Source organism: Fusarium keratoplasticum, chromosome 11 (genome assembly GCF_025433545.1).
Source record: "Fusarium keratoplasticum isolate Fu6.1 chromosome 11, whole genome shotgun sequence".
In the NCBI taxonomy this organism is placed as follows: Eukaryota; Fungi; Ascomycota; class Sordariomycetes; order Hypocreales; family Nectriaceae; genus Fusarium; species Fusarium keratoplasticum.
This window is the reverse complement of record NC_070539.1, coordinates 716,469-736,175: the sequence shown is the minus strand read 5'-3', so window position 1 is coordinate 736,175 and position 19,707 is coordinate 716,469. Positions and strand designations below refer to the sequence as shown.

Sequence of the window (19,707 nt, the reverse complement as noted above, 5' to 3'; positions counted from 1 at the left end):
GAAAACTGTTTTTGCCTCAAACAATGACCGTCGCCACCACCAGGAGAAAAGCAAAAGTCAAGCTATCAGTCAGACGAACGCCACCAGATGTCGTCGTCTGGCTTCCATCTTGGCTGGATCCCTTTGAGCTATTTTTCTCTCCATCGCCACCCTTACCCTCCATGACGCGTTCCCCCTTCGTCCCGGCCGGCTCCACAACAACCCAGTCTTCCGTTTCGGCGGTGCCCTCCTTCAGGGCCTTAAGCTGCTCAGGTGTGCATGTATCGCCAGGCTGCAAGACATAGCAGATGTTCTCAATCAACTCAGGCAGCTTGTTCTTGACGTCTCTGACGCTTGCCTTTCCCTTAGATGCGTAGTGAGGGGTCTTGGCAAGTTTAATCTCTCCAGTTGCAACATCAGATCTGAGCATTGCCCTCTCGAAGATGGCAGACACGGTCTCAGGCTGATAACCGCCCGTGCTGTGACCGGCTTGAAACACTCGTGAGAATGAGAGATTGCCGTGTTCACGAACGAAGCCTCCTTCGTAGGAGGCATTAGTCATGATGGGTTGATATCCAGCAGCGGCGAACTGGTGAGCTTCGGCGAATGGAATGCTTAGCGAGGCGTTTTCTCCCGAAAACCCTGTCCAAATCTTGTCAGTTTACGTCAGACAGCTGGATTAGTCGAGAACTTACAATTGCAGCGGAAATCCCTATCTCCGTTGATCATGGCAATGTTGACGCCGTTCTCGAGAAGATGGCCAATGTACTCGAGGCCGTAGCGAACCATGTCACCAGTCCGTCCAAGAAAGGCAGCCTCAATCTCATTGTTGCCTCGCGTGTAGTTCAAAGGCACACCTAGCTCTTGTTGCACCCAGGGCTGGTTGAGCAAGGCAGTTTCATACTCGGTAGGAAATGAAGCGTACTTATTCAAAGTGATATCAAAATGATGATACTAGAGTGTGTCCCAGTCAGCAATTTTTATCTGGCGTTTTTCATATGTGGGAGACCAACAGGTGATACTTGGTCATAAATCGTGACCGCGCCAAAGCAGACTCCCATTGCCTTGAGGCAAATTTCATTGACTTCGTTGTTGGTTCCCGTGCTTTCTGGATCGCCCTTCGCTACGGCAGCTCTGCATTTGTCGACCAGAGCGAGACAGCCGACGTCAGGCGCGGTGATATTCCCGAGTACCATTTCAGCCACCTCCTCGGGATAGACCGGAAGGTCGTAGGTATTGTTGAGCGCAAAGTCTGGAAAGCCCAAGGCCATGGAACGTATGTCCACCATGGCATTCAACAATCCAACTGTAACCAAGTTGAGGGCGGTCGAGTTGGCGACCGGAGGGTCTCCTTTTTCGATCTTCTTGTTCTGGTCGATGAAGTAGGAACTAAAGACGGGTGCGTAGAGACCACCGTACTGGGTGACGATACGTCAGTAAGGTATTAGAAGGGCCATGGACGACACTTACCGACACTGCCCAGATAGCAATTTCATCGTTATTTGTGGCCCTCTCGGGGAACCTATCATGGTTAGCACTTTACATGAGAATTCGTTGGAGGGGTCGCTCACTCGTTGAACCACACCTGTGCAAACCGCCAAAGAGTTCTCGCGGCCGTCTTGGTGGTGTTCATCGTGTCTCCAATGCCAGCAGTCTGTAGTGTGGCCTGCAGGTTTGTAACGTTCAGCTCTGGCAAGGTCTCTCCATTCACTACAGGAGTAAATTCTCCTGTCAAAGTATCATAAGTGCCATTCTCAATCTTTGTATAGGAGAAGCCAGTGCCAAGAGGCTGTTCGATGTAGAGCATATTGACATGGTTGTTCCAAGAGTGTTTGTTGAGAGTCGTCGAGTTTGAATCGGGGTTCACGTAGCAGGGGAATACGGAGGAACCGTCAAAGGAAGTGTATCCAGGGCCTCCGCCGAGATAGATGGAGGTGGGCGCATTCTCGGGGTCATTTCTAGCCTCTGTTTGGGCCAATCAGCATGTAAAATTAGTTTCCTAGCAAGATAATACCATACCGAAGTACCAGAAGAAGAAGTTTCCCGAAGTGTCCTCGTCCCAGTCTTTGGCATCAGGGATAAAGTCCCTTGGGAGACTAACATAGCCAGAAAAGGATTTGACACCTTCGGTTGTCTCGCACAGGTTGTGAACTTGCTTGTACGAAATCTTGGCTCCAGGAAATTTCTTGGAGAGCATCACTTCGACCTTGGTTGGCGGCGAAACAAAGGACTGGGCGATAACTCCCAGCCCGAGAGTGAGTGGGGACAGAAGCCAGGGAAGCTTCATGATGCAGTGTGTGATGTTAATTAGACGGATGTATAAAGCGGAGGAGTGTTTGGATTAAAGAGATGAGATATCCAAGACAATATTTCAGAGGTAAGGATAGGTTTATATCGTGGATATATCGGTAGTGTTCAACTGCTTCAGTGCTTCCAGTATCAAGAGTATGATTCCCATAGGGCTGTGATGTCCCTTGGGGTAAACGTTTGGCGAGCCAGCCAATTAAGATGCTCTATTCTGGGCCTCACTTGGCTTCAAGGGTTCCCTGTGTGCTGCTGCGCCTGTCAGCAATTAGCGGGAGTGCGTCCTTGCAAGGTGCTGTGCCTGGTTGTCTGGCGAGGTGGCCAATCACAAAGCATCTTAATCTTGATGCAAAGAATTCTTGGTCACATCACAGGAACGATCTACGTGAGCTGTCTACGACTTCAATGAGGCTCATCAAAATGATGAACCAAGAGGAGTTTGAGCCTCGCACGTCGATGCAGGGGATCAGCTCGCCCATGCCGATGACACGCGCCCAGCATCTGGAAACAAACCAACGCTGCACTCCCGAGCCGTTCGCTGTAATTGGTGGGCTTCGGCTTTTCGAGACAGGCATGGACAGGAGGGCCCAAGCGTCCGAATATCGACCCAGATGGGTGCAATCCTCTATAGGGTGGGAGGTCTGGCAATAGAGGAAGGCTTACGCCAGTCGCCTGCGTACCTAGTAGCAAGATCGCAAAAGGTGGGTTGACGCGTCCTTAAGAATTGAGGTACCAAATTGGCCAGCAGGATGGTGCAGAACTATTCTAGGGCACACATTGAAGCCCAAAACTTCACTTTTTCGGTGAGACCATTTTAAGATTTGGAGAGCTTACAAGCCCAAGCGGTGATCTGCCTTCTGAATGGTATAGGCTCAACGCGCGCGAGAGGAATGTTGAACCGCGTAAAGAGCGTGTTGCGGACGCGTAAAGTCAGACGCGCCCTGAGAGAATCTGCGGCTATTCCGTTTTTGGAAGTTCCGCCAGTCGCCCGCTCGCAGGCCAAAGGTACAAAGACGACGCGCAGGGGAGAGCAAACACGACTTGATTGCGCGTGTTGCACGAAGGATCCACTGTTAGCGCACTGAAGCAAGAGACCATGCAGCTCCAGCCAACGGGTTTTTCGCTGCAGCCCGCTAACACTCTCCACTTTGCAACTGCGAATTCACTTTCACATGACCCATACCTGATTTCCTTGCTTCACAAATCACCACATCCTCTCGCGTCGAATGACAGGCAGTGCGCACATCTTAAGGAGTAATGCTGTGCGAGTAGAGCGCTATCTCATAGGGAACCCTGATGCAGAACGCGTATCTGAGAACAGAAACCCGTGTAACCACACAGTCATTCAGATAGTTGATTGTGGCTCGTGAGTATCCTTGACCGGTCGTAACTTCACTGAGCATTGGAGATCCGCAATGGCCAATACACTCACTCGGTGAGATGGCTGCTCTCAAACAGCGGTCAAAACATTGCACTCTTCTCCATAGTAACGAGCAGGCAACAGAGATTTCTTGACATCATAACCGAGATGATCGAGACCCATCTCCAACCTCCAGGCCTGCTGGTGGCCCATGTGGTGAAATAAGATGGGATCGACTGAGTAGTCACGGGCAATTAGACCATACATGTGTCTGAGTTCATATACGTGTTTTGGCCATTGTCGCAGCTTACAGGCACGAACTGAAGCATCATAGAGCATACAATCTTGCGCTGGGCTTCCGAAACAGGGTGGAGACTCTCAGACGCAACGGAACATGCAGAAGTGGATCAACTGTCTTCAATCTGTCGATCCTCTCAAGGCTTAATGCGACCCCTACTCTAATCCCACAATCACTTTCACTGCTACGGCACTCTTCTTCACTTCCGAGGCAAGCCTCAGAGAGCAACGAAAAGGAAAAAAGAAACACGCCTGTCAGACGTCCATCAACACCCACCCCAACCGCGCGCCCGAAGGCAAGACCGCTGCTGGGGTCGAGATCATCATGAGGGAACAACAACTCTCTATACAGCAGCCGCTCAAGGCGACTGCCGCCGTCTTTGCAGACAGAGCGAGAGGACCAAGGTATTCACTCTAGGGTGTCGAGGATATGCACTCATCAACCAGGGTGGGATCTGTGGCTCTTTTGGAGAACCAAGAGAAGGTCGAATACTATAGAAATGATTCTCCTGCAAAGGGCGTTAGCGAGGGTTGATCAGGAGGCTACCAGTAGGGATAGGCTTACTGAAGTATTGTCGACATGAAGAAGAAAGAAAGAAAAGTTCAAAAGTTGAGAGGGAGAAGGACTTTTTATACAGACTTGCTGTGGGGCTCTGGTGGCTTTTTTCTTTGCGCCTGAGGCCATCGCGGATGGTTCATTGATGACTAATCGCTCGAATTTTTCACAACGTGGGTCAAGCGAAATTGGCTAAGATATTGTATTGAAGAAGAGGTTAAGCATCGATGTGTGCTACGTAAAATTTCCATAGTACGTTTGTTGATACACCATAGAATTGAACTTGCCGTGGACTATGATAATACTTCCTTCCAGCCTGTATTCTATCATGGCATTCTGACCCTTTAAGTGAGTCAGGAGTTCAGATCTGCCATGTTGGTCTTCTGCTACCATGAATCTACCCGGGACAGTATGCAACCTGCCGAGGGACTGAAAGGCCAATTTGGTGAGTATCCACCCGTGAACCAGGGCCAAGATCAACTCGACGTGCGCTAGTCCCGGGACAATCTACCATTTGCTTCAGTGTCTCTCCCGCATGTTGTACGCTCAACATATGAACTCTTCTAGCAGCGATGTCTAGCACATACGACCATACCCACCGGAGAACTCGGGATCCCGTCCGCTCTCCCATAGATAAGCCGGTGAGGGGCGGATTAGTAGTTGGGTCGGTGACGACCAGCGAATCCCCGCTGTTGTATGTTTTTTTGGTGACCTCGAAGGCCCTCCATTTTTTGCCTAACGGCTGCGTGCTATTGCTGGCTGAGAGCTGTATCTCTCACTTGCCACGCTGCTCTCATCCGTCGCTGCTGGTGAAGTTTCGGTTAGATAAGATACAACATGGTATCGGTGTTGTAGAGGTCTCGTTGTCAGGAACGTGAGAACCCGTGATCTTCCTAGGGTTTGGCCTTGTCAGCTTGTGCATCTTTAGCTTTTTAGCTTGGCCTTCACCAACTTACAACAAGCAAATTATACACACTTGGGCAGCAATGTTCAACATTTGGCTGTGTGAAAAGGACAAGCTGTAAGATGAACCCGCTCCTCATGGGCCGAGTTGCTGCACAGGATAGTTCACTGTACGGATAAAACGTAGGCACGCAGTGAGATCAGAATGAGGCCGTATGATCAATTTCCTAGCAAAGCAGAACCCCCCTCTCTTTCATGACCCTTTTCTACTATCAAGCGCCCATGACAGGCTTAGAGTAGCTTCTACCATCCCCCTTTACCACATTGCCCCATATATGGGTTGAGGTTCATCATCAAGCCCGGGCAGCAGAAATTCTCTCAGAAATCTTCGTTGTCCAGACGTTCTCATCAAAGATGTCAATAATGTTGGGCGTCTTTTGCAGAACAGCTGCCCACTTCGCAAAGTTCGGAGCCTTGGCCTCCAACCCGCTGAGTGCTTCCTTGAATAGAATTCCACTTTTGCCCAATGACAACAGACGGATGACAAAGGAGGCTACCAAAACCTGTGCGAGTAGTCAGTTAAACAGTTCCAATAGTGGCTGATAAGCGTGATCATGTCCTGATAGGCCAAAGACTTGGAACCAACTGACCTCTGCCAGAGTGATCTTGTCACTCCCTCCAAAATACGGCGCAGCGTCGTTCAACTCTGGCTCAACCTCCTTGACAATGTTTTCGACCAAAGTTTGGCCAATCTTGTCAGCTTCAGCATCCGTTTTTGCTGAGATGCCTTTGTAAAGCAGTCCCAGCACATTGTTGGCATAGGTATCGGCAAAGAATTCGATTCGAGCGCGGCGGAGAGCACCGTCTACAGAGTTAGATGGCGGCACAAGGTGTGAAGGGTACGCATCCGCGAGGAACTTGGCGATGATGGCAGACTCGGTGATGATGGTGCCATTGTAGCTCAGAGCTGGGACCTTGCCGCGTGGGTTGATCTTCAAGTAAGCCTCTGTTCTTGGAACCTCGAGGTCAATTTGCTTCTCCTCAAAAGGAATTCCCAGCTCGGATAAAGTGATATGAACCCGGTGAGCATCTTGGAGAAGGTTGGTCAGCTTCGTCTTCGCAGAACGGGACGCCAGGGCATGTACAAGGGCATTGGCGGTTGGTGTAGAAGATGATCTTGGCGTCTTGAGCCATGACTGCTATCCATCAGAGTCAGTAGGTCGTATGAATTGATGGAGATGACCTGATGATAGAAATAGGAAGAAGCTGCAATGTGTCTGTCACTTAGGCATATCAAGACTGAGAAGATATGGGCTGTTTATACTCGACCAAGTATGTTCATTCTTGCCTCCGTTTACTACTCTTCAACACATCATGTTCATTACCAATCATACGAACGAATTCCTCCGGTCGTCGCCATTTATGGCGTAACTCCGTCTGCAAATGGCGGGGTCTAGGGAGCCAGTGTCGGCCTTTGGGGTTGCGGACTTTTGCGGAGTTTATCCCCGTCGGTTTTTTTATCAACCACATGCGCAGGGATTGAGAGGGACATGAAACTCCGCTCCGTGATGATTACAGGATAGAAGGAGGGCACTGGGAAGTAGGAAGGTAGGTACCTTGAGAAATTAATCCGAGTCTTTATGCACCTTGGTACATCAGATTCATGGGATAGCCCGCCTACTTGATTATAATTCAAGAATTAGCACTACTTGCGGCAGAAGGGTCTGCTGGCAGAGTTGATTGTTGATGATGCTCATGAAAAAGAGCGGCTCACTTGCTGGCCTGACACTTGATGAGGCGTCCATATCGTAACCGATCGTGTTGTCTGCTCGATGTTGTGCATTCAATCCACTCCAAGCGTCGTTTTAGACTCCCAGGCCAGGGCTTTACTTCCTCAAGCTATTCGGATGTGATAACTTTCGCTAACGAGCCCTCAACTTAATCTGTGCCTTGAACTCTGGCTTGACGAAAAACCAGCACTCATGTTTCCACGATTCATCTTGTTGAAGCTCAATATCGAAGTTTTTCACAATCTGAGGAATGGCTTTGGACATCTCGAGGATGCTAACGTTCTTGCCAAGGCATGATCGGGGACCGGCGCCGAACTAGATGTTGGGCACTGATATTAGCCTCTTGTCTGTGTGAGTTTCCAAGACGGATATGTCTACATACCGCAAAAGATGATGCGATTCTGACATCTTCACCGGGTTGTAGCCATCGCTCTGGTCGGAACTTGGCTGCATCCTCTCCGAAGACGTCTTGGTTGTAATACAAAGCCCATCCATTGACGCCCACCTCCGCCTGAACACTTAGTTAGTAGCGCTTTTTTAGGGTTTCTTCCAGCATTTTCATACAGAGAGAACCAAGGATTTCTACTTACCCCTTCTGGAAAAAATTGGCCTTCAATGACGACACCTCCCTTGGGCACGACACGCGTGAGCTGCGTACCCACACCAGGATGAAGCCGCAGGGCTTCTTTGATGACAGCATGCAAGTATGGCATCTTCTGTGCCTGCTGGAAACCCACAGGATCTGATAACTCCCCTGCCTCGACAAACTCATCAAGTTCTTCGCGGAGACGATTAAGAGTGCGTGGGTTGCTGTAAAGATAGTAAACAATAGAGCTGAGACCGATAGCTGTAGTATCAGAACCTGCGCCGATGTTGATGGTTACACAGTGTCGAGTATCTTTCTTGGTAGCTTTTCCTTGTTCCTGTAACTTCAGCATTCTGGCTAAGAAGGTGTCTTCATCATCTCCAACACCGCCCTTCCGTTCCATAGCTTCCGTGTACTGCTGCATCTGGGTGTCTATGAACGAATCCAGGGCCTTTGTCGGAGGTGTAAAGCCGAGAACTTTGGCGAGTTGTATATACCGTAAGTGTATGCCGGGAATGAGTCCCAAGACTGCGGTATCGTGCCACATTCCATCTAGAGCCCGACATGTGTCATACATATCGGTGTTAGATTCCATCATCCCCATCGACTTGCCAATCTAGAGTGAAAGCATGTCAGGTTAGGGCCTGGTCTTCTGGGATGTGTCTTATCGTGAGATATTCACCGTGATGGTCCCAATAACGTCAAAAGCGTAGAACTGAAGGAGCTGGGGCAGATCGACGACATCTCCTCGATTGGCGAAGTTTTGCATCTTTTCCATTAGAATGGCTGTCTGGGCATCGACAGAGTGCTCATAAGACAACAAAGCCGACATGGTATACAGGGATGCGATCTGCTTTCGCAAGGCTGCATGGTCCTTGTTGTCTAATGCGTTCATCAGATTATGGAAATCAGGGGTACCAAATGGCTCGTAATAGCGAGACTTCGTAAAGGCGTTACCAATGCGGTAGATGGTCTTGACAGCTTCGGGCGTGTTGAAGTCGTATCGGTTGGGCGCAATCTGCACGATAGGACCTGGCTCAAGCTAGTTTAGTGTCTACTGAATCGCGTTCAAGAGAATAGCTGAGCATTATTGGTATGGTACCGTAAGTCTTGTGCAGGTCAACCATGATTCCATGCATGTTTCCTGCGACCACCTTCTTGACCTCCCACAGACCAGTCAGCTTGGCGAGAAAAGGCCCTGGGACCTTGCGCAGGTTGGATAAGAAAAGAGCATAGACGAGCCATAGAGTGAGGTAGGAGACATAGCTAACAGCCAAGATCTTTATGAGAATGGCCAAAGCTTGGCTGCCATGGAGCTCAGCCAGAGTGACTTCAAGACTCGTGTTGACCAGCATTTCGTGCTCTGGTAGCGTTGAGATTTGGACTTGCAAACGCTTGTCCATCGTAGGGTTGATGCCGCCCCCCAGGTTTTAAACTGAACATTAGGCAATGCAAGAGACAACTGTGCTGCTGCTGATACAACATATGCATGCCTAAGCTGGGACATCTCTCCACCGTCTACGAAGCGGCCGGGGATGCGATGGGCCTTTAGAATAGGCCTTGTGGGACTTGGGAAGCGAATGAATCCATCGTGATTTGTTCTCGGATGTCGATCATAGATGGCAGGGATGAGCCTGGGTTCCTGAAGGGGTCTCGTACAGGTCCCGGGTGCTGGTATATCCAGTCACGATGCGTCAATTCGAGACCATTGAAGAGCCTCGGCCCGCAGAATCTTGGCTGTCGAGTCATGAATATGCAGGGTTCCCACAGCTGCATGACAATTGCAGAAGTCTACTCCGTGTCATGTCAGCATGGAAATGTTGCCGCGCTATGCGCTTCCTGTTTTTCGCTAGTCGAGACTATGGCCACAGCAAGACGTAGCATCGTAGACTGATACTCAGGCAGAGATATCTTGTACAGATTGATACCAATGACTAGTGTTTGAGCGACAAAAACGCCCAAAACGCATTTATCACCCATCGATAACTCCATTGTTCATGGCTGGGCTATAGCCTTGAATCCATGCCCCTTCTGGGTGGATCGTCTTGAAACCGCAATTTCTGCACTCATCTCTTTAGGGCAGACGTACGTGGCTGCCCACCAGACCGACTTGCAGATCATCCACCCTACTGCTGCAACAACAAGGGGCTGAGGTGGTGCTGTTGATGGATTAGTTAGCATCCATCCTTGGCTTTACGTCCTGCACAAGCCTGCCGGTAGATGATGAGCTTTCCATTATGGTGATTTTTTTGCGATCTTGTCACCGCGCCAGGCTGTCTGTTCAAGAGTAGCCCACCCATTTGTGCTATGAAGACTAAATAGAGAAAAGACGAAGAACAGAAAACAGAGGGAACAAGGGAAACTGAACATGAAAGCCATTCTATCCAATCGATGGCCTGGTAATCGGAGCTGCAGCACTCATAATGACCTTTGAAGAGGGTGTCCGCTGATACAAGAATATACGAGGCCTTGTAGCTTCTTTATCATCTCATCTTGACCCAATCTCTGACTGAGGACCCATATTCTGTCCTGAATTACGGATATTCCGCTGACACCGCGCATCGGAGAGTTACTTGTTCAGTCGTGTAACCTCATCAGGTGCCCTCGTGGAATCTACAGGCCTCCAAATTGTAGCATCACCAAGTCGGTCGGCTGTCAGTCCAGCTCTTCCAGGATGATTCATCCCGGCCTCCTGTTGTCTGAGGTGGGATATGTTTCTCAACCTCTCATGCTCAATGGGCGTCAGTCGCAGCTATAAGATGGTCAGTAATCCGGTGCGTCGAGTGCGGATTGCACTCAGAGACGAGGGAAGTGAGAACATACATAGATCTCGATTCCTATCGCGTGGATAACAAACGCCAACCATAGTGCTGGACCAAAGGCAAGGCCAAGAGAAGCGCCAACTTCCATATCAGAGCTCCCATCGCCCATATCGGCCTTGACCAGAACCTGCTTGTCCAAGTCCTTTCCTGTATAGAAACTGTCGCAATCGGGGTAGCTTGCTCTTGTGTCGGATTCCCCAAGAACATAGTCGATCTGGGCACACATCCTAGGTTGAAAGTAATCGTTGCTTGACCCTATGATAGAGGCCATGATAATCATGATGATTCGAAGTGTGATAATGCTCGAGGCCTGAGATTGTCATGTGTTAGCACAGAAGGGAACTCATGAGCCATGACATACGTAGAACCAGCCTCGAAGCATCCAAGCTCGATGTTGTTCCAGTTGTAGCCTCTTGATGTTGATCCACGCCAAGAACAGACATGTGATGAATGCGATCCCCACGAACCCAACCCCAAGCTGAGTTTCCAAGCCCCCTCCGAAGGCATGCCTGGCGGCCATAAGAGCACCAACAGTACTGATGAGCGATAGAACCAGAATTATGTAGCCATTAATTCGATGGAAGAGTATGACTTTGTGCCGAATTGCTGGAACAAACTGAAAGCATACGAGTAGCCCGGCGGGAAGGATCGTAGCAAGATGCATCAAGAGACCAATTCTGGGAGTTCCTCTGCCGGAAAAGTAGCATTCACCAATGCCGGCTTGGCCATCTTTTCCACAAAAGGTCCCATCATAGTCGAGATACTGCAGCCTGGCAAGAGAAAACCCCATCAATGCTCCTGCAAAGACGAAGAATAAGACAAAGTTGTAGCCCTTGGAGAAGCCGATGGGGTTATAGATCTTGCGAGCAGCAGCCACAAAGGCATTGGCAGGAGGACGATCCGATTTGACCATGGTGAATGATAGAGTAATGATTTGAGAAGGCTAGAAAGGGTTCAACAAGTCCAATTAGAAGATCTCGTAGGGTTAGATTGATAGGCACAGTGTGATGGCCAAGTCCAAAGGGACATCTTCGAGTCTTTATGCCATTCTATGGCACCTCTAGCTCTGTTTGACAATATTTGCTTTCATTCGAAAATCACCGTTCGACTACACGATCATTCCTTCAGCCATTATGGACCATTGTGCCTTGCAAGTCGGGCTTCGGGGTAATTAATTAGCCTCTTATTGGAGAAAAGCCTTAGCCCGTTGGCGGCATCCTGATGCTGATTGGACTAGACTCGCATCTTAGAAGATCCAAATAAGCCTCTTTACGATTGGGCAGTCAGCTCATGCAGCAGATTACGCAGCGCGTTACGTAGTGACATTTTCGTGGCTGGGACAGACAACAGCTGAACGTCTTTGCACCAGAAATAGAGGCAGACGCGTAATTGCTTTATGAAACAGAGACTGCGCCCATCTTTGATAGACATCTGATAGGATGCATTAACCTTAAAGCGAAATGTTTCTCAAATAACCTTGATTGGGACCAGTCTAACAGGACTGGAACCCAAAGTCAATGACTTGCAACTGGACCGTATAGCAGAAGCCCAAAGCTTGGTCATGGTCGCTAGTAATGTATACAATCTCTTCCGCCTGAATGGTTGAAGCTACGGTCGCTGCGTCAGGTGCCATGTGGCGTGCGTAAAATACGCGTCGTTGCTTGTCTAACACAAGGCCAGCCACAGTGCACCCACGCAGCAGACGTAAATGGAAGCTAGGAAGAGGCAAGTGCACAGTTGTCTTGGTACGTCAATGGCTTGCAGATACGGTTAAGCGGATGCCAAAACACGCAGAGTAGTCTGGAACAGCATCACACGTGTACTATAGTGAGAAGGCCATGGTTGTGTATTGGCGAGTTATTCTGTCCTTGTCGATGGGTCCAAGCTAGACTGTTCCAAGTGTGTTGTTACGATTCTCGGAGTAAAAGCCTCGATGACAGGACAACGCCAGGGTACTAGCACCAGAATCAACTCATGGAAAACAGACAACGAGTCTTTGCGGAAATTTCCTGGGCAGCCATGAACTCGTATGCTTCGAATATTCCCTTCATGGTCTACAGTAAAATGAAGTCCCTCGACATAGCCGTCAAGATCGAATGGTAGCTTTCGCTCTCTGAAGTCTGCTGTCAATCGTCTCTCCTTATCACCGCGGGCTACATGGCGGCAAAAGTCCCCTTCCAAAAGAAGGGACAGGGCTATATCAGTTAGCCCGATGCTACACAATCTCTATACGAGAATACAATGCCTTTCCACTGGTAAACGACTCCACCAGCCAGGCCAGGAGGCCGTTTCTCATTCGTGGCAACACAGTGAGCTTCGACACCATTTCTTCGGACAATATCGTTTGCCCGAGCCGCATCTGACAAGCAGACCATCAAAAGGGCTCATGGGTCTTGAAACGTCAGAATCCAAGATTACAGTGCTACCTTCACCTGTTTCGGCACCGGAGCTTGTGCCATTTGCAAAATTGGGGAAACAGCCTGTAACAGGAGTCGACTAGGGGGTTCCTCAAAACACCAGACTGATCGGAATATCGGCACTTGACTTATTAGCACGGAGGACACCCCACCATGGATGGCATGAAACAACTATGCGCGCCAAGGCTTGATAGGTGGAATCCTATGTAGTGATTCTCCGCCTCGTAAATTGTAACAGGCCTGCCTTGAAAGCATTTGGATATATCAAGTTGAGTCCCTCACACCTATTCTTCACTCTCACAGCCAGCAACAATAATTCACAAGGACAACATTGCATTAATCAGGCCAACATGCAGCTTTCGACGTCTCTCGGTCTTCTCGGCCTCCTCCAGCTGGCGAGTTGCCAGAACATTGTGGGCTTTGGTCCTGCATTCTCTCTGGGCCCGACAAAGTCATGGATCCGTGAAGCCACCACGACACTTGTCTTGCCCAAGGTTCCCAACCCTCCCAAGGACCGCCTTGCTCTGTGGCCCGGCATGGGAACAAGTGGTGGTGATCTTATCCAGGCTCTCGCTGTTGCGTTTTCGGACCCTAAGCGGTTAGTGAAACCCGAGAATGTCTGGCAGTGAGCGGAATAATTGACTTCAAGTTAGGGAATGTGGTGCAAGCGCTGGGCAATGGTGCACATGGGCCAGCACGCTGCAAGGTAGCCTACAGTCGCGTTTATCTTGATAAGGGAACCCAGGACTGATTGAAGTAGGAGAACAACTCGGTGGCAAGCAAGTTCCAGCCAAGGCTGGCACCAAGCTCACCATTCACTGTGTGTTCAACCCGACCCCTTACCTGCCATGAAGTTAATATGATGTTAGACGTCTATAATGACTCTACCGGTAAATACGACCAGACCGTCACAGTTGGTGGCTCTGTTATCTCGTCCCTCTCAACTTGTAAGTAACAAAGATTGGACCTGAATGTGTAGACCACTGACACAATATAGCCTCTGGTCACGCCGAGGGTTGGGGCACCGCTGTTGAGTGTCAAGACGATGCTTGCGTCGGCACGGTAGCGGCCCATCGTAAGTTCCTGGTATTCATACTCGCAGTAGGCGCAGCTAATGGAAGCTAGAATACCTTGACACAACCATCATCTTGAACGAGGCCGACAAGTCATTTGGAAACACATTGGGTATCAACGAAGCCGACTCCTCGGGATTGCACACAACTGACGGTGGTAAGACCTGGGAGGTGACCACCATCAACATTCACTCCCACACTTTTAATATCAGAAGCTAGACGATTTGTTCAAGCAGCGTGAGTGTGTAATCAGAGACCTATTTATATATTGGAAATATGCCATGTATGCATAGTAGTGAGTGCCCCTTTAATCTGTCTAGTCTATATATCTAGATCTATTTGAACGAATGTCCAACATCAACACAAGATGGAGGCACACGGGAAATGTGACTCCTCATACATAGACCGCCTAGGCCATAGCTTCAAGAAGAATCTTAAAATGCGCATCCCCAGTTGGAGTAGCAGGGTCAGCCGCAAGAATGGCCTCTTCCACATTCTCGGGAGGATAGATGACCTTCTGGTTGATGAAGGCCTTGCCTCGTTTCGCTAGGTCTCCGGTAATCTGCTCGTTTCTATCCCAGCCTCGAGAAACCACCGCACCCCAGCCTCCAAGGTCCAGACAGCAATTGTAGCCAGGCTGCGAATATGCCACATTGGGTTCGTTGAGTAGGTCTGCGGCAGCATTGTGGCCCGATACACGGCCGAGTGCAAGTGCATGCTGGCAAGACATCAAGGCATAATGGCCCTTTGTATCGGCAAGCGCATAAGCAGCGTCTCCTGTGGCGAAAACGTCCTCGCTTGACGGAACACGGAGGTTTTCGTCAACATGAAGACGAGAAAGCGAGTCTTTGACCCCGGGAATCTGCTCCGTGAGAGGCGTAGCTCTCTGGCCTGCAGTCCAGATGGCCGTCAAAGTCTCAATACGCTCGCCAGAAGCCAGAGTTACGCCCTTGGAGTCAACAGCTGCGACTCGAGATCCGAGCTTGATTTCGATGTTGAGGTCTTTCAGGGCCTTGAGAATGGTGGGACGCGGACCTGGTCCGAGTTCCGGGCCAACTTCATCTGCGCTTTCAACCAGAATGATACGGGCGCCTTTATGCTGGCTAAGCCGCTTGGGGAGTTCGGCCGCAAGCTCGATGCCAGTGAAGCCGCCACCGCACACGACGATGGTATCACGGGCAGGGCTTGGCGGAAGCGATGTAAGACCCTCGAGATGGGATTCAAGTTTGGTAGCCGAGGTCAGAGTGTCAATGTCGAATGCATGTTCCTCAAGCCCCGTAACTCCACGAGGTCTCACGACTGCGCTCCCCGCTGCGAGGATGAGTCGGTCGTATTGCACACTGTCCTCGCCACCAGAAGCAGTCCGGACTTTGACGGTGTGTGTTTCGATCTGGATGGTATCGACAGTTCCTTGCAAGAACTTGACGCCCGCAGAGCCGAATAGATCGCTGAGCGGGTAGTTCATGCTGGCAGCGTTGGCCTCGTAGAGTCTTGGACGCATGACCAAGGATGGCTCTGGGGAAATGACAAGAATCTCGACATTCTTTTCCTTGCCCTTGAGGTTGATGAGACGCTGAGCTGAGAGAGCGCTCCAGACGCCTGCAAAGCCGGCACCAATGATGACAATCTTGCTTGGCATGGTGATGAGTGTTGAAGGTAATGGTGATAGTGGTGTAGTACTGGAACAGAAAAATTTGTATTGCGATTTGGATGATCTATCTGTACAAAACTGCCCTGAACTTTTATAATATCTTGCCTTGTACTCTATCCCAGAGTTGTTCGTCTTCATCAAGACGCTTTGCATCTCCGGAGATAGCCTAATCGGGCAACCAATTATCCCGGGCTCCGGCCGGTGGGGACCGGGTACCCATCGGATACCCGAGTACCCGGGTTCCCATACTCAGCCCCTTCAAAGTTAGACCGGACAACATCATCCCAGGCCAAAGCAACACCGTATGACCTCATAGCCCGGCCTAATGAGTTCTTCCAACAGCGACGTCCCAGCTCGAAATAGCAGAGCCACTCGCTCTTCTTTGGCGTGTCTGCCATGTCGCGCACGCCACCTCAAATGCGATGGCAAGAAACCAGAATGCACTCGATGTGCTGAAGCTACTAGGGAGTGCCTCTACGCCCGCTCTCGCAGAGGTGGTCTGGATCGCGCGGCATTGGCAGAACGGCGCCAACGACTCGCCGCGGCGGAGGGTCTACCGTCTCTGGGCAGCGTTGAGCCAGCTCCAGTAAAAATCCCACAGCCCCAGGCCCCGGCCGGGCAGAATTCGGAGCCTCTGCTGTTGTCGCCTGGTTTCACAATCCCTGATGATCCTAGCATATTAGGCGGATTTGGTCTTGATGAGGGCTTCTCTCGCCAAACACCGCCAACAACACCCCAGGTTCAAGTCCAGGACATCGAGAATGATGCTCTCGTCAACCTATACTACAAGGACTTCCACAGGTTTCATCCTTTCATCCTCCCTAAAAGACACTTGATCAAGCTTTGCCAAGACCCGGGCAGAGAGGCCAGTTTCAAGCCGTTGGTCGCTGTCGTGCGGTTCATCGGCCACATTTATGACTCCAAGCAGTGGTCCGCCTCGTTCAAAGACTTTGTCGAACTCTGTTTCTTACAAGCATCACCAAACGACCCGGTCATGGTACAATGCCGCCTCTTGTACTCAATAGCGCTTTTCTGGCATGGATACAAAGAAGACTCAAAACGGGAAATGGATGCTGCCATTCAACTTACCCTACGACTTGGAATGCCCCGTCAAGAGTTTGCCACAGAGAATGGATGTCAGGACCCAGTGTTGGTAGAATGTTGGAGACGGACGTGGTGGATGCTGTTCATCGTGGATGCCTTTTACGCGGGCACATTGGGCGCCATGAATTTTGCGACGCTAGATGTTGAGGCTACTGTTGAACTGCCTTGTGAAGAGTCCGAGTACGAATCAGGGGTGAGTTATAGATACCATCGTCTTTCTTGCAGCTCTTGCTGAGACTTGGACAGGAGATCCCCGAACCCAAGACCTTGGAAGAGTTCGAGTGTCGTGAGTTCGCTTCCGACGACACGTCATTCTCTTCTTTCGCGTATCTCATTGGCGCCGTACGATGTGCAGCATTGGCAATCTCGATAGCACCAAAAGTTGCTGTCAAGGAAGCCTCAACACAGGTCATTGAGGCTGCCGACTCTGTGGTTGATGCATGGCTTCTTCTACTGCCCAAAGATGACAAGCAAGTCATTTCCAAGACAGGCCTCATTGATGAGCTCATGTTCCAAGCGCATCTGGTGATCCATGTGTAAGTCTCCCATCATAACTCTGCTGTAGACGCCTTCAAAGGTGCATATAGGTACTGAGGATTGACCTTTTCAGTGCAACTATCGGCCTACACAGACCTCTATCAGACCTCAGATTCAACGCCATCGAGAGTGTCTCGAGCTGTGCCCGGGATCCTCCTGCCGATTCCCCCACACCGGATCTAATCAACGTACACACAATACGTGTCCTGAGATCAGTAGAAGCTCAGATTCGTCTCCTCGCATTGCCGGCTCGACCCTTCAACCACACACCATTCATCACCTGCATGGTGAGCGAAGGCACGTTGGCCCTACTCTCAGCATGTAATTTCCTACACAAGGGAAAGGAGCTGGCAATAGCAAGAGATCAGATCCGCATGACCATTGGGTGTTTGAAAGCATTGGGAGAGGTATGGCCCAGAACAGCTAGGAATGTGCGGGAGATTCAGATGATTGCACGGCATGTGCTTGGGCTAGGGCCAAAAAGTACAAAGGGCAACACTCCTCAGTCAACTGGAGTACCGAGTCTCTCTGGCGGCGAGGGGCAGGAGATACCTGGCTCCGAAGGCGGACAGCTGAGCAGTGATGATGATATTCTGGCGTCTCTTGCGAATATGGATACAGTATGTGGATGGTATAGTTCCAGTGATTTCGCCACAGATATATCATGGTGGACAGGGCAGTAATGATAAGAGCCCGCTGGTCTTGACGCATCGTTGTGCACTGATGCATCTCTTACATGTTATCTATTTCTACATCCAAGTCCCGTCCGCCAAGAGCTTTGGACACGGTGGGTACTTTATGTTGAGCCTGTTAAGAGACTTGTGAAGTGACTCACGATTTATACAGGATCATAGACAAGAAACAATATATTACAGCAAGCCACACAATCTGCCCCTACTCCTCTTACTTCTTCCCTGCCAACACATCATGATTGGCATCATCAAAGTCAATCACGACCTTGTGTCCTCGATTTCTTTGCCGGGCATGAAGCCAGGCCTGTTCTGCCTCGAGGAACGGGAAAGCCTGGACAGCCAATGCCTTGATACGCCCACCATCAATCATCTCTGATGCCTTCCGTAGCCTTTCTGCGTTGGCAGAGACGATGAAGTGCAGATACCTTACGCCTGGATTCCCGATAGATTCGACAGCGGTTCCCCGTCCAAAAGCCCAGGGTGGCGGCGGATCTCCAACCGTTACAATAACACCGTTCTCCTTGACAGTCTCCCAAGTCTTGGCCAAGACGTCTCCGCCGACAGTATCAAAGACAACATCCACATCCGAGATTAGCCTTTCCCAGTTTGGAGTATTGTAGTCCACCACTTCGCTCGCACCAAACTGCGTAAGAGCTGGATGGTGTCGAGCTGAGGCCAAGGCAATAACGTGGGCTCCCACCATCTGCTTGACCAACTGGACGAACAGTATCCCAACTGCACCGGAAGCCCCAGTAATAAGGACCTTCATATCAGGCTCAACCTTGCCGTGTTCAATCATTGCCTCCCAGGCTGTCAGAACCGGGATCGGCAGCGCAGCCGCCTCTGCATGTGAGATGGATGCTGGCTTCGGAGCAACTTCGTCGGGGGAACAAATGACGTATTGGGCTTGGCCTTGACCTCGGTCTGCATCCAGGAACGCAAAAACCTCCTGGCCAATCTTCAAAGGCCCGCAATAGCCAGGGCCAAGCGCAGAGATGATGCCAGAAATGTCATGGCCCGGGATTCGGGTTGGGGTGTTGTAGACTTCGGGCCACAGAACTTCGTCGCCAGTGATTCCGGCAGCGTAGACTTGGACAAGAATATCGTCATTTTCGGGCTTAGGGGTTTCCAGAGAGCAATTGGTGACAATTTTGGGGCATGACTTGTCGCCCAGGATTTGAACAGCTTTCATCGCGGTGATGGGTGATGGTGGTGGCTCTTGGTACAATATGGGAGGAATGATGAATGAGGACCCGATACTGCCAATGAGTAAGAAGCATGGCTTAAATAACACGCACCAATAGATTACAAACCATCTGATTCTCAGAGATGTCCCTCTTTACTAAGTTACCGGTCAGCCGTCTCGGCGCACACGGGCAGAGCATCGGGAATCCGTTTACACGGGGAATCGGCAATTGAGGTGGGGATTTCCGATTCCCTGAACAACTCGGCATCCGGCCTGTAGTTCCCGACTATCAAGTCAGCATCCGGATAGTCGTTTCCAATGGTTTGAGATGGAAGAGGAACATTAGGCCATGTTATGAATATCCGTCATTGATGCTGACGGTCAGGAAGAATAAATAGTGGTTACTATGGCATAATCATCGTTCATCAAATTCGTAACATGCTCATCCCA

General features: G+C 50.2%; 8 protein-coding genes across 8 annotated transcripts; 2 read left to right on the top strand and 6 right to left on the bottom strand.

The window, feature by feature from the left end:
- Positions 1 to 16: 16 nt before the first annotated feature.
- NCS57_01303700 (uncharacterized protein) lies at positions 17 to 2,266 on the bottom strand (the record flags this gene model as incomplete). Its single annotated transcript, XM_053062687.1, has 6 exons — positions 17 to 621; positions 675 to 933; positions 993 to 1,397; positions 1,450 to 1,501; positions 1,551 to 1,944; positions 1,999 to 2,266. 6 exons carry the CDS (start codon positions 2,264 to 2,266, stop codon positions 17 to 19), a joined length of 1,983 nt encoding a protein of 660 aa, XP_052907582.1.
- A 3,486-nt stretch (positions 2,267 to 5,752) lies between these two features.
- NCS57_01303600 (uncharacterized protein) lies at positions 5,753 to 6,593 on the bottom strand (the record flags this gene model as incomplete). Its single annotated transcript, XM_053062686.1, has 3 exons — positions 5,753 to 5,962; positions 6,050 to 6,489; positions 6,545 to 6,593. The coding sequence occupies 3 exons, from the start codon at positions 6,591 to 6,593 to the stop codon at positions 5,753 to 5,755; spliced, it is 699 nt and encodes a 232-aa protein (XP_052907581.1).
- A 728-nt stretch (positions 6,594 to 7,321) lies between these two features.
- On the bottom strand, positions 7,322 to 9,130 carry NCS57_01303500 (uncharacterized protein; the record flags this gene model as incomplete). The annotated part of the gene is made up of 5 exons (XM_053062685.1): positions 7,322 to 7,504; positions 7,572 to 7,700; positions 7,780 to 8,391; positions 8,458 to 8,807; positions 8,878 to 9,130. The coding sequence occupies 5 exons, from the start codon at positions 9,128 to 9,130 to the stop codon at positions 7,322 to 7,324; spliced, it is 1,527 nt and encodes a 508-aa protein (XP_052907580.1).
- Positions 9,131 to 10,344: 1,214 nt separating this feature from the next.
- On the bottom strand, positions 10,345 to 11,510 carry NCS57_01303400 (uncharacterized protein; the record flags this gene model as incomplete). The annotated part of the gene is made up of 3 exons (XM_053062684.1): positions 10,345 to 10,527; positions 10,599 to 10,907; positions 10,959 to 11,510. The coding sequence occupies 3 exons, from the start codon at positions 11,508 to 11,510 to the stop codon at positions 10,345 to 10,347; spliced, it is 1,044 nt and encodes a 347-aa protein (XP_052907579.1).
- Positions 11,511 to 13,364: 1,854 nt separating this feature from the next.
- NCS57_01303300 (uncharacterized protein) lies at positions 13,365 to 14,306 on the top strand (the record flags this gene model as incomplete). The annotated part of the gene is made up of 6 exons (XM_053062683.1): positions 13,365 to 13,612; positions 13,668 to 13,720; positions 13,775 to 13,834; positions 13,884 to 13,961; positions 14,012 to 14,089; positions 14,140 to 14,306. The coding sequence occupies 6 exons, from the start codon at positions 13,365 to 13,367 to the stop codon at positions 14,304 to 14,306; spliced, it is 684 nt and encodes a 227-aa protein (XP_052907578.1).
- A 190-nt stretch (positions 14,307 to 14,496) lies between these two features.
- NCS57_01303200 (Pyr-redox-2 domain-containing protein) lies at positions 14,497 to 15,726 on the bottom strand (the record flags this gene model as incomplete). Its single annotated transcript, XM_053062682.1, has 1 exon — positions 14,497 to 15,726. One exon carries the CDS (start codon positions 15,724 to 15,726, stop codon positions 14,497 to 14,499), a length of 1,230 nt encoding a protein of 409 aa, XP_052907577.1.
- A 337-nt stretch (positions 15,727 to 16,063) lies between these two features.
- On the top strand, positions 16,064 to 18,062 carry NCS57_01303100 (Zn(2)-C6 fungal-type domain-containing protein; the record flags this gene model as incomplete). The annotated part of the gene is made up of 3 exons (XM_053062681.1): positions 16,064 to 17,035; positions 17,089 to 17,378; positions 17,453 to 18,062. The coding sequence occupies 3 exons, from the start codon at positions 16,064 to 16,066 to the stop codon at positions 18,060 to 18,062; spliced, it is 1,872 nt and encodes a 623-aa protein (XP_052907576.1).
- Positions 18,063 to 18,282: 220 nt separating this feature from the next.
- Positions 18,283 to 19,263, bottom strand: NCS57_01303000 (PKS-ER domain-containing protein; the record flags this gene model as incomplete). Its single annotated transcript, XM_053062680.1, has 1 exon — positions 18,283 to 19,263. One exon carries the CDS (start codon positions 19,261 to 19,263, stop codon positions 18,283 to 18,285), a length of 981 nt encoding a protein of 326 aa, XP_052907575.1.
- Between the last annotated feature and the right edge of the window lie 444 nt (positions 19,264 to 19,707).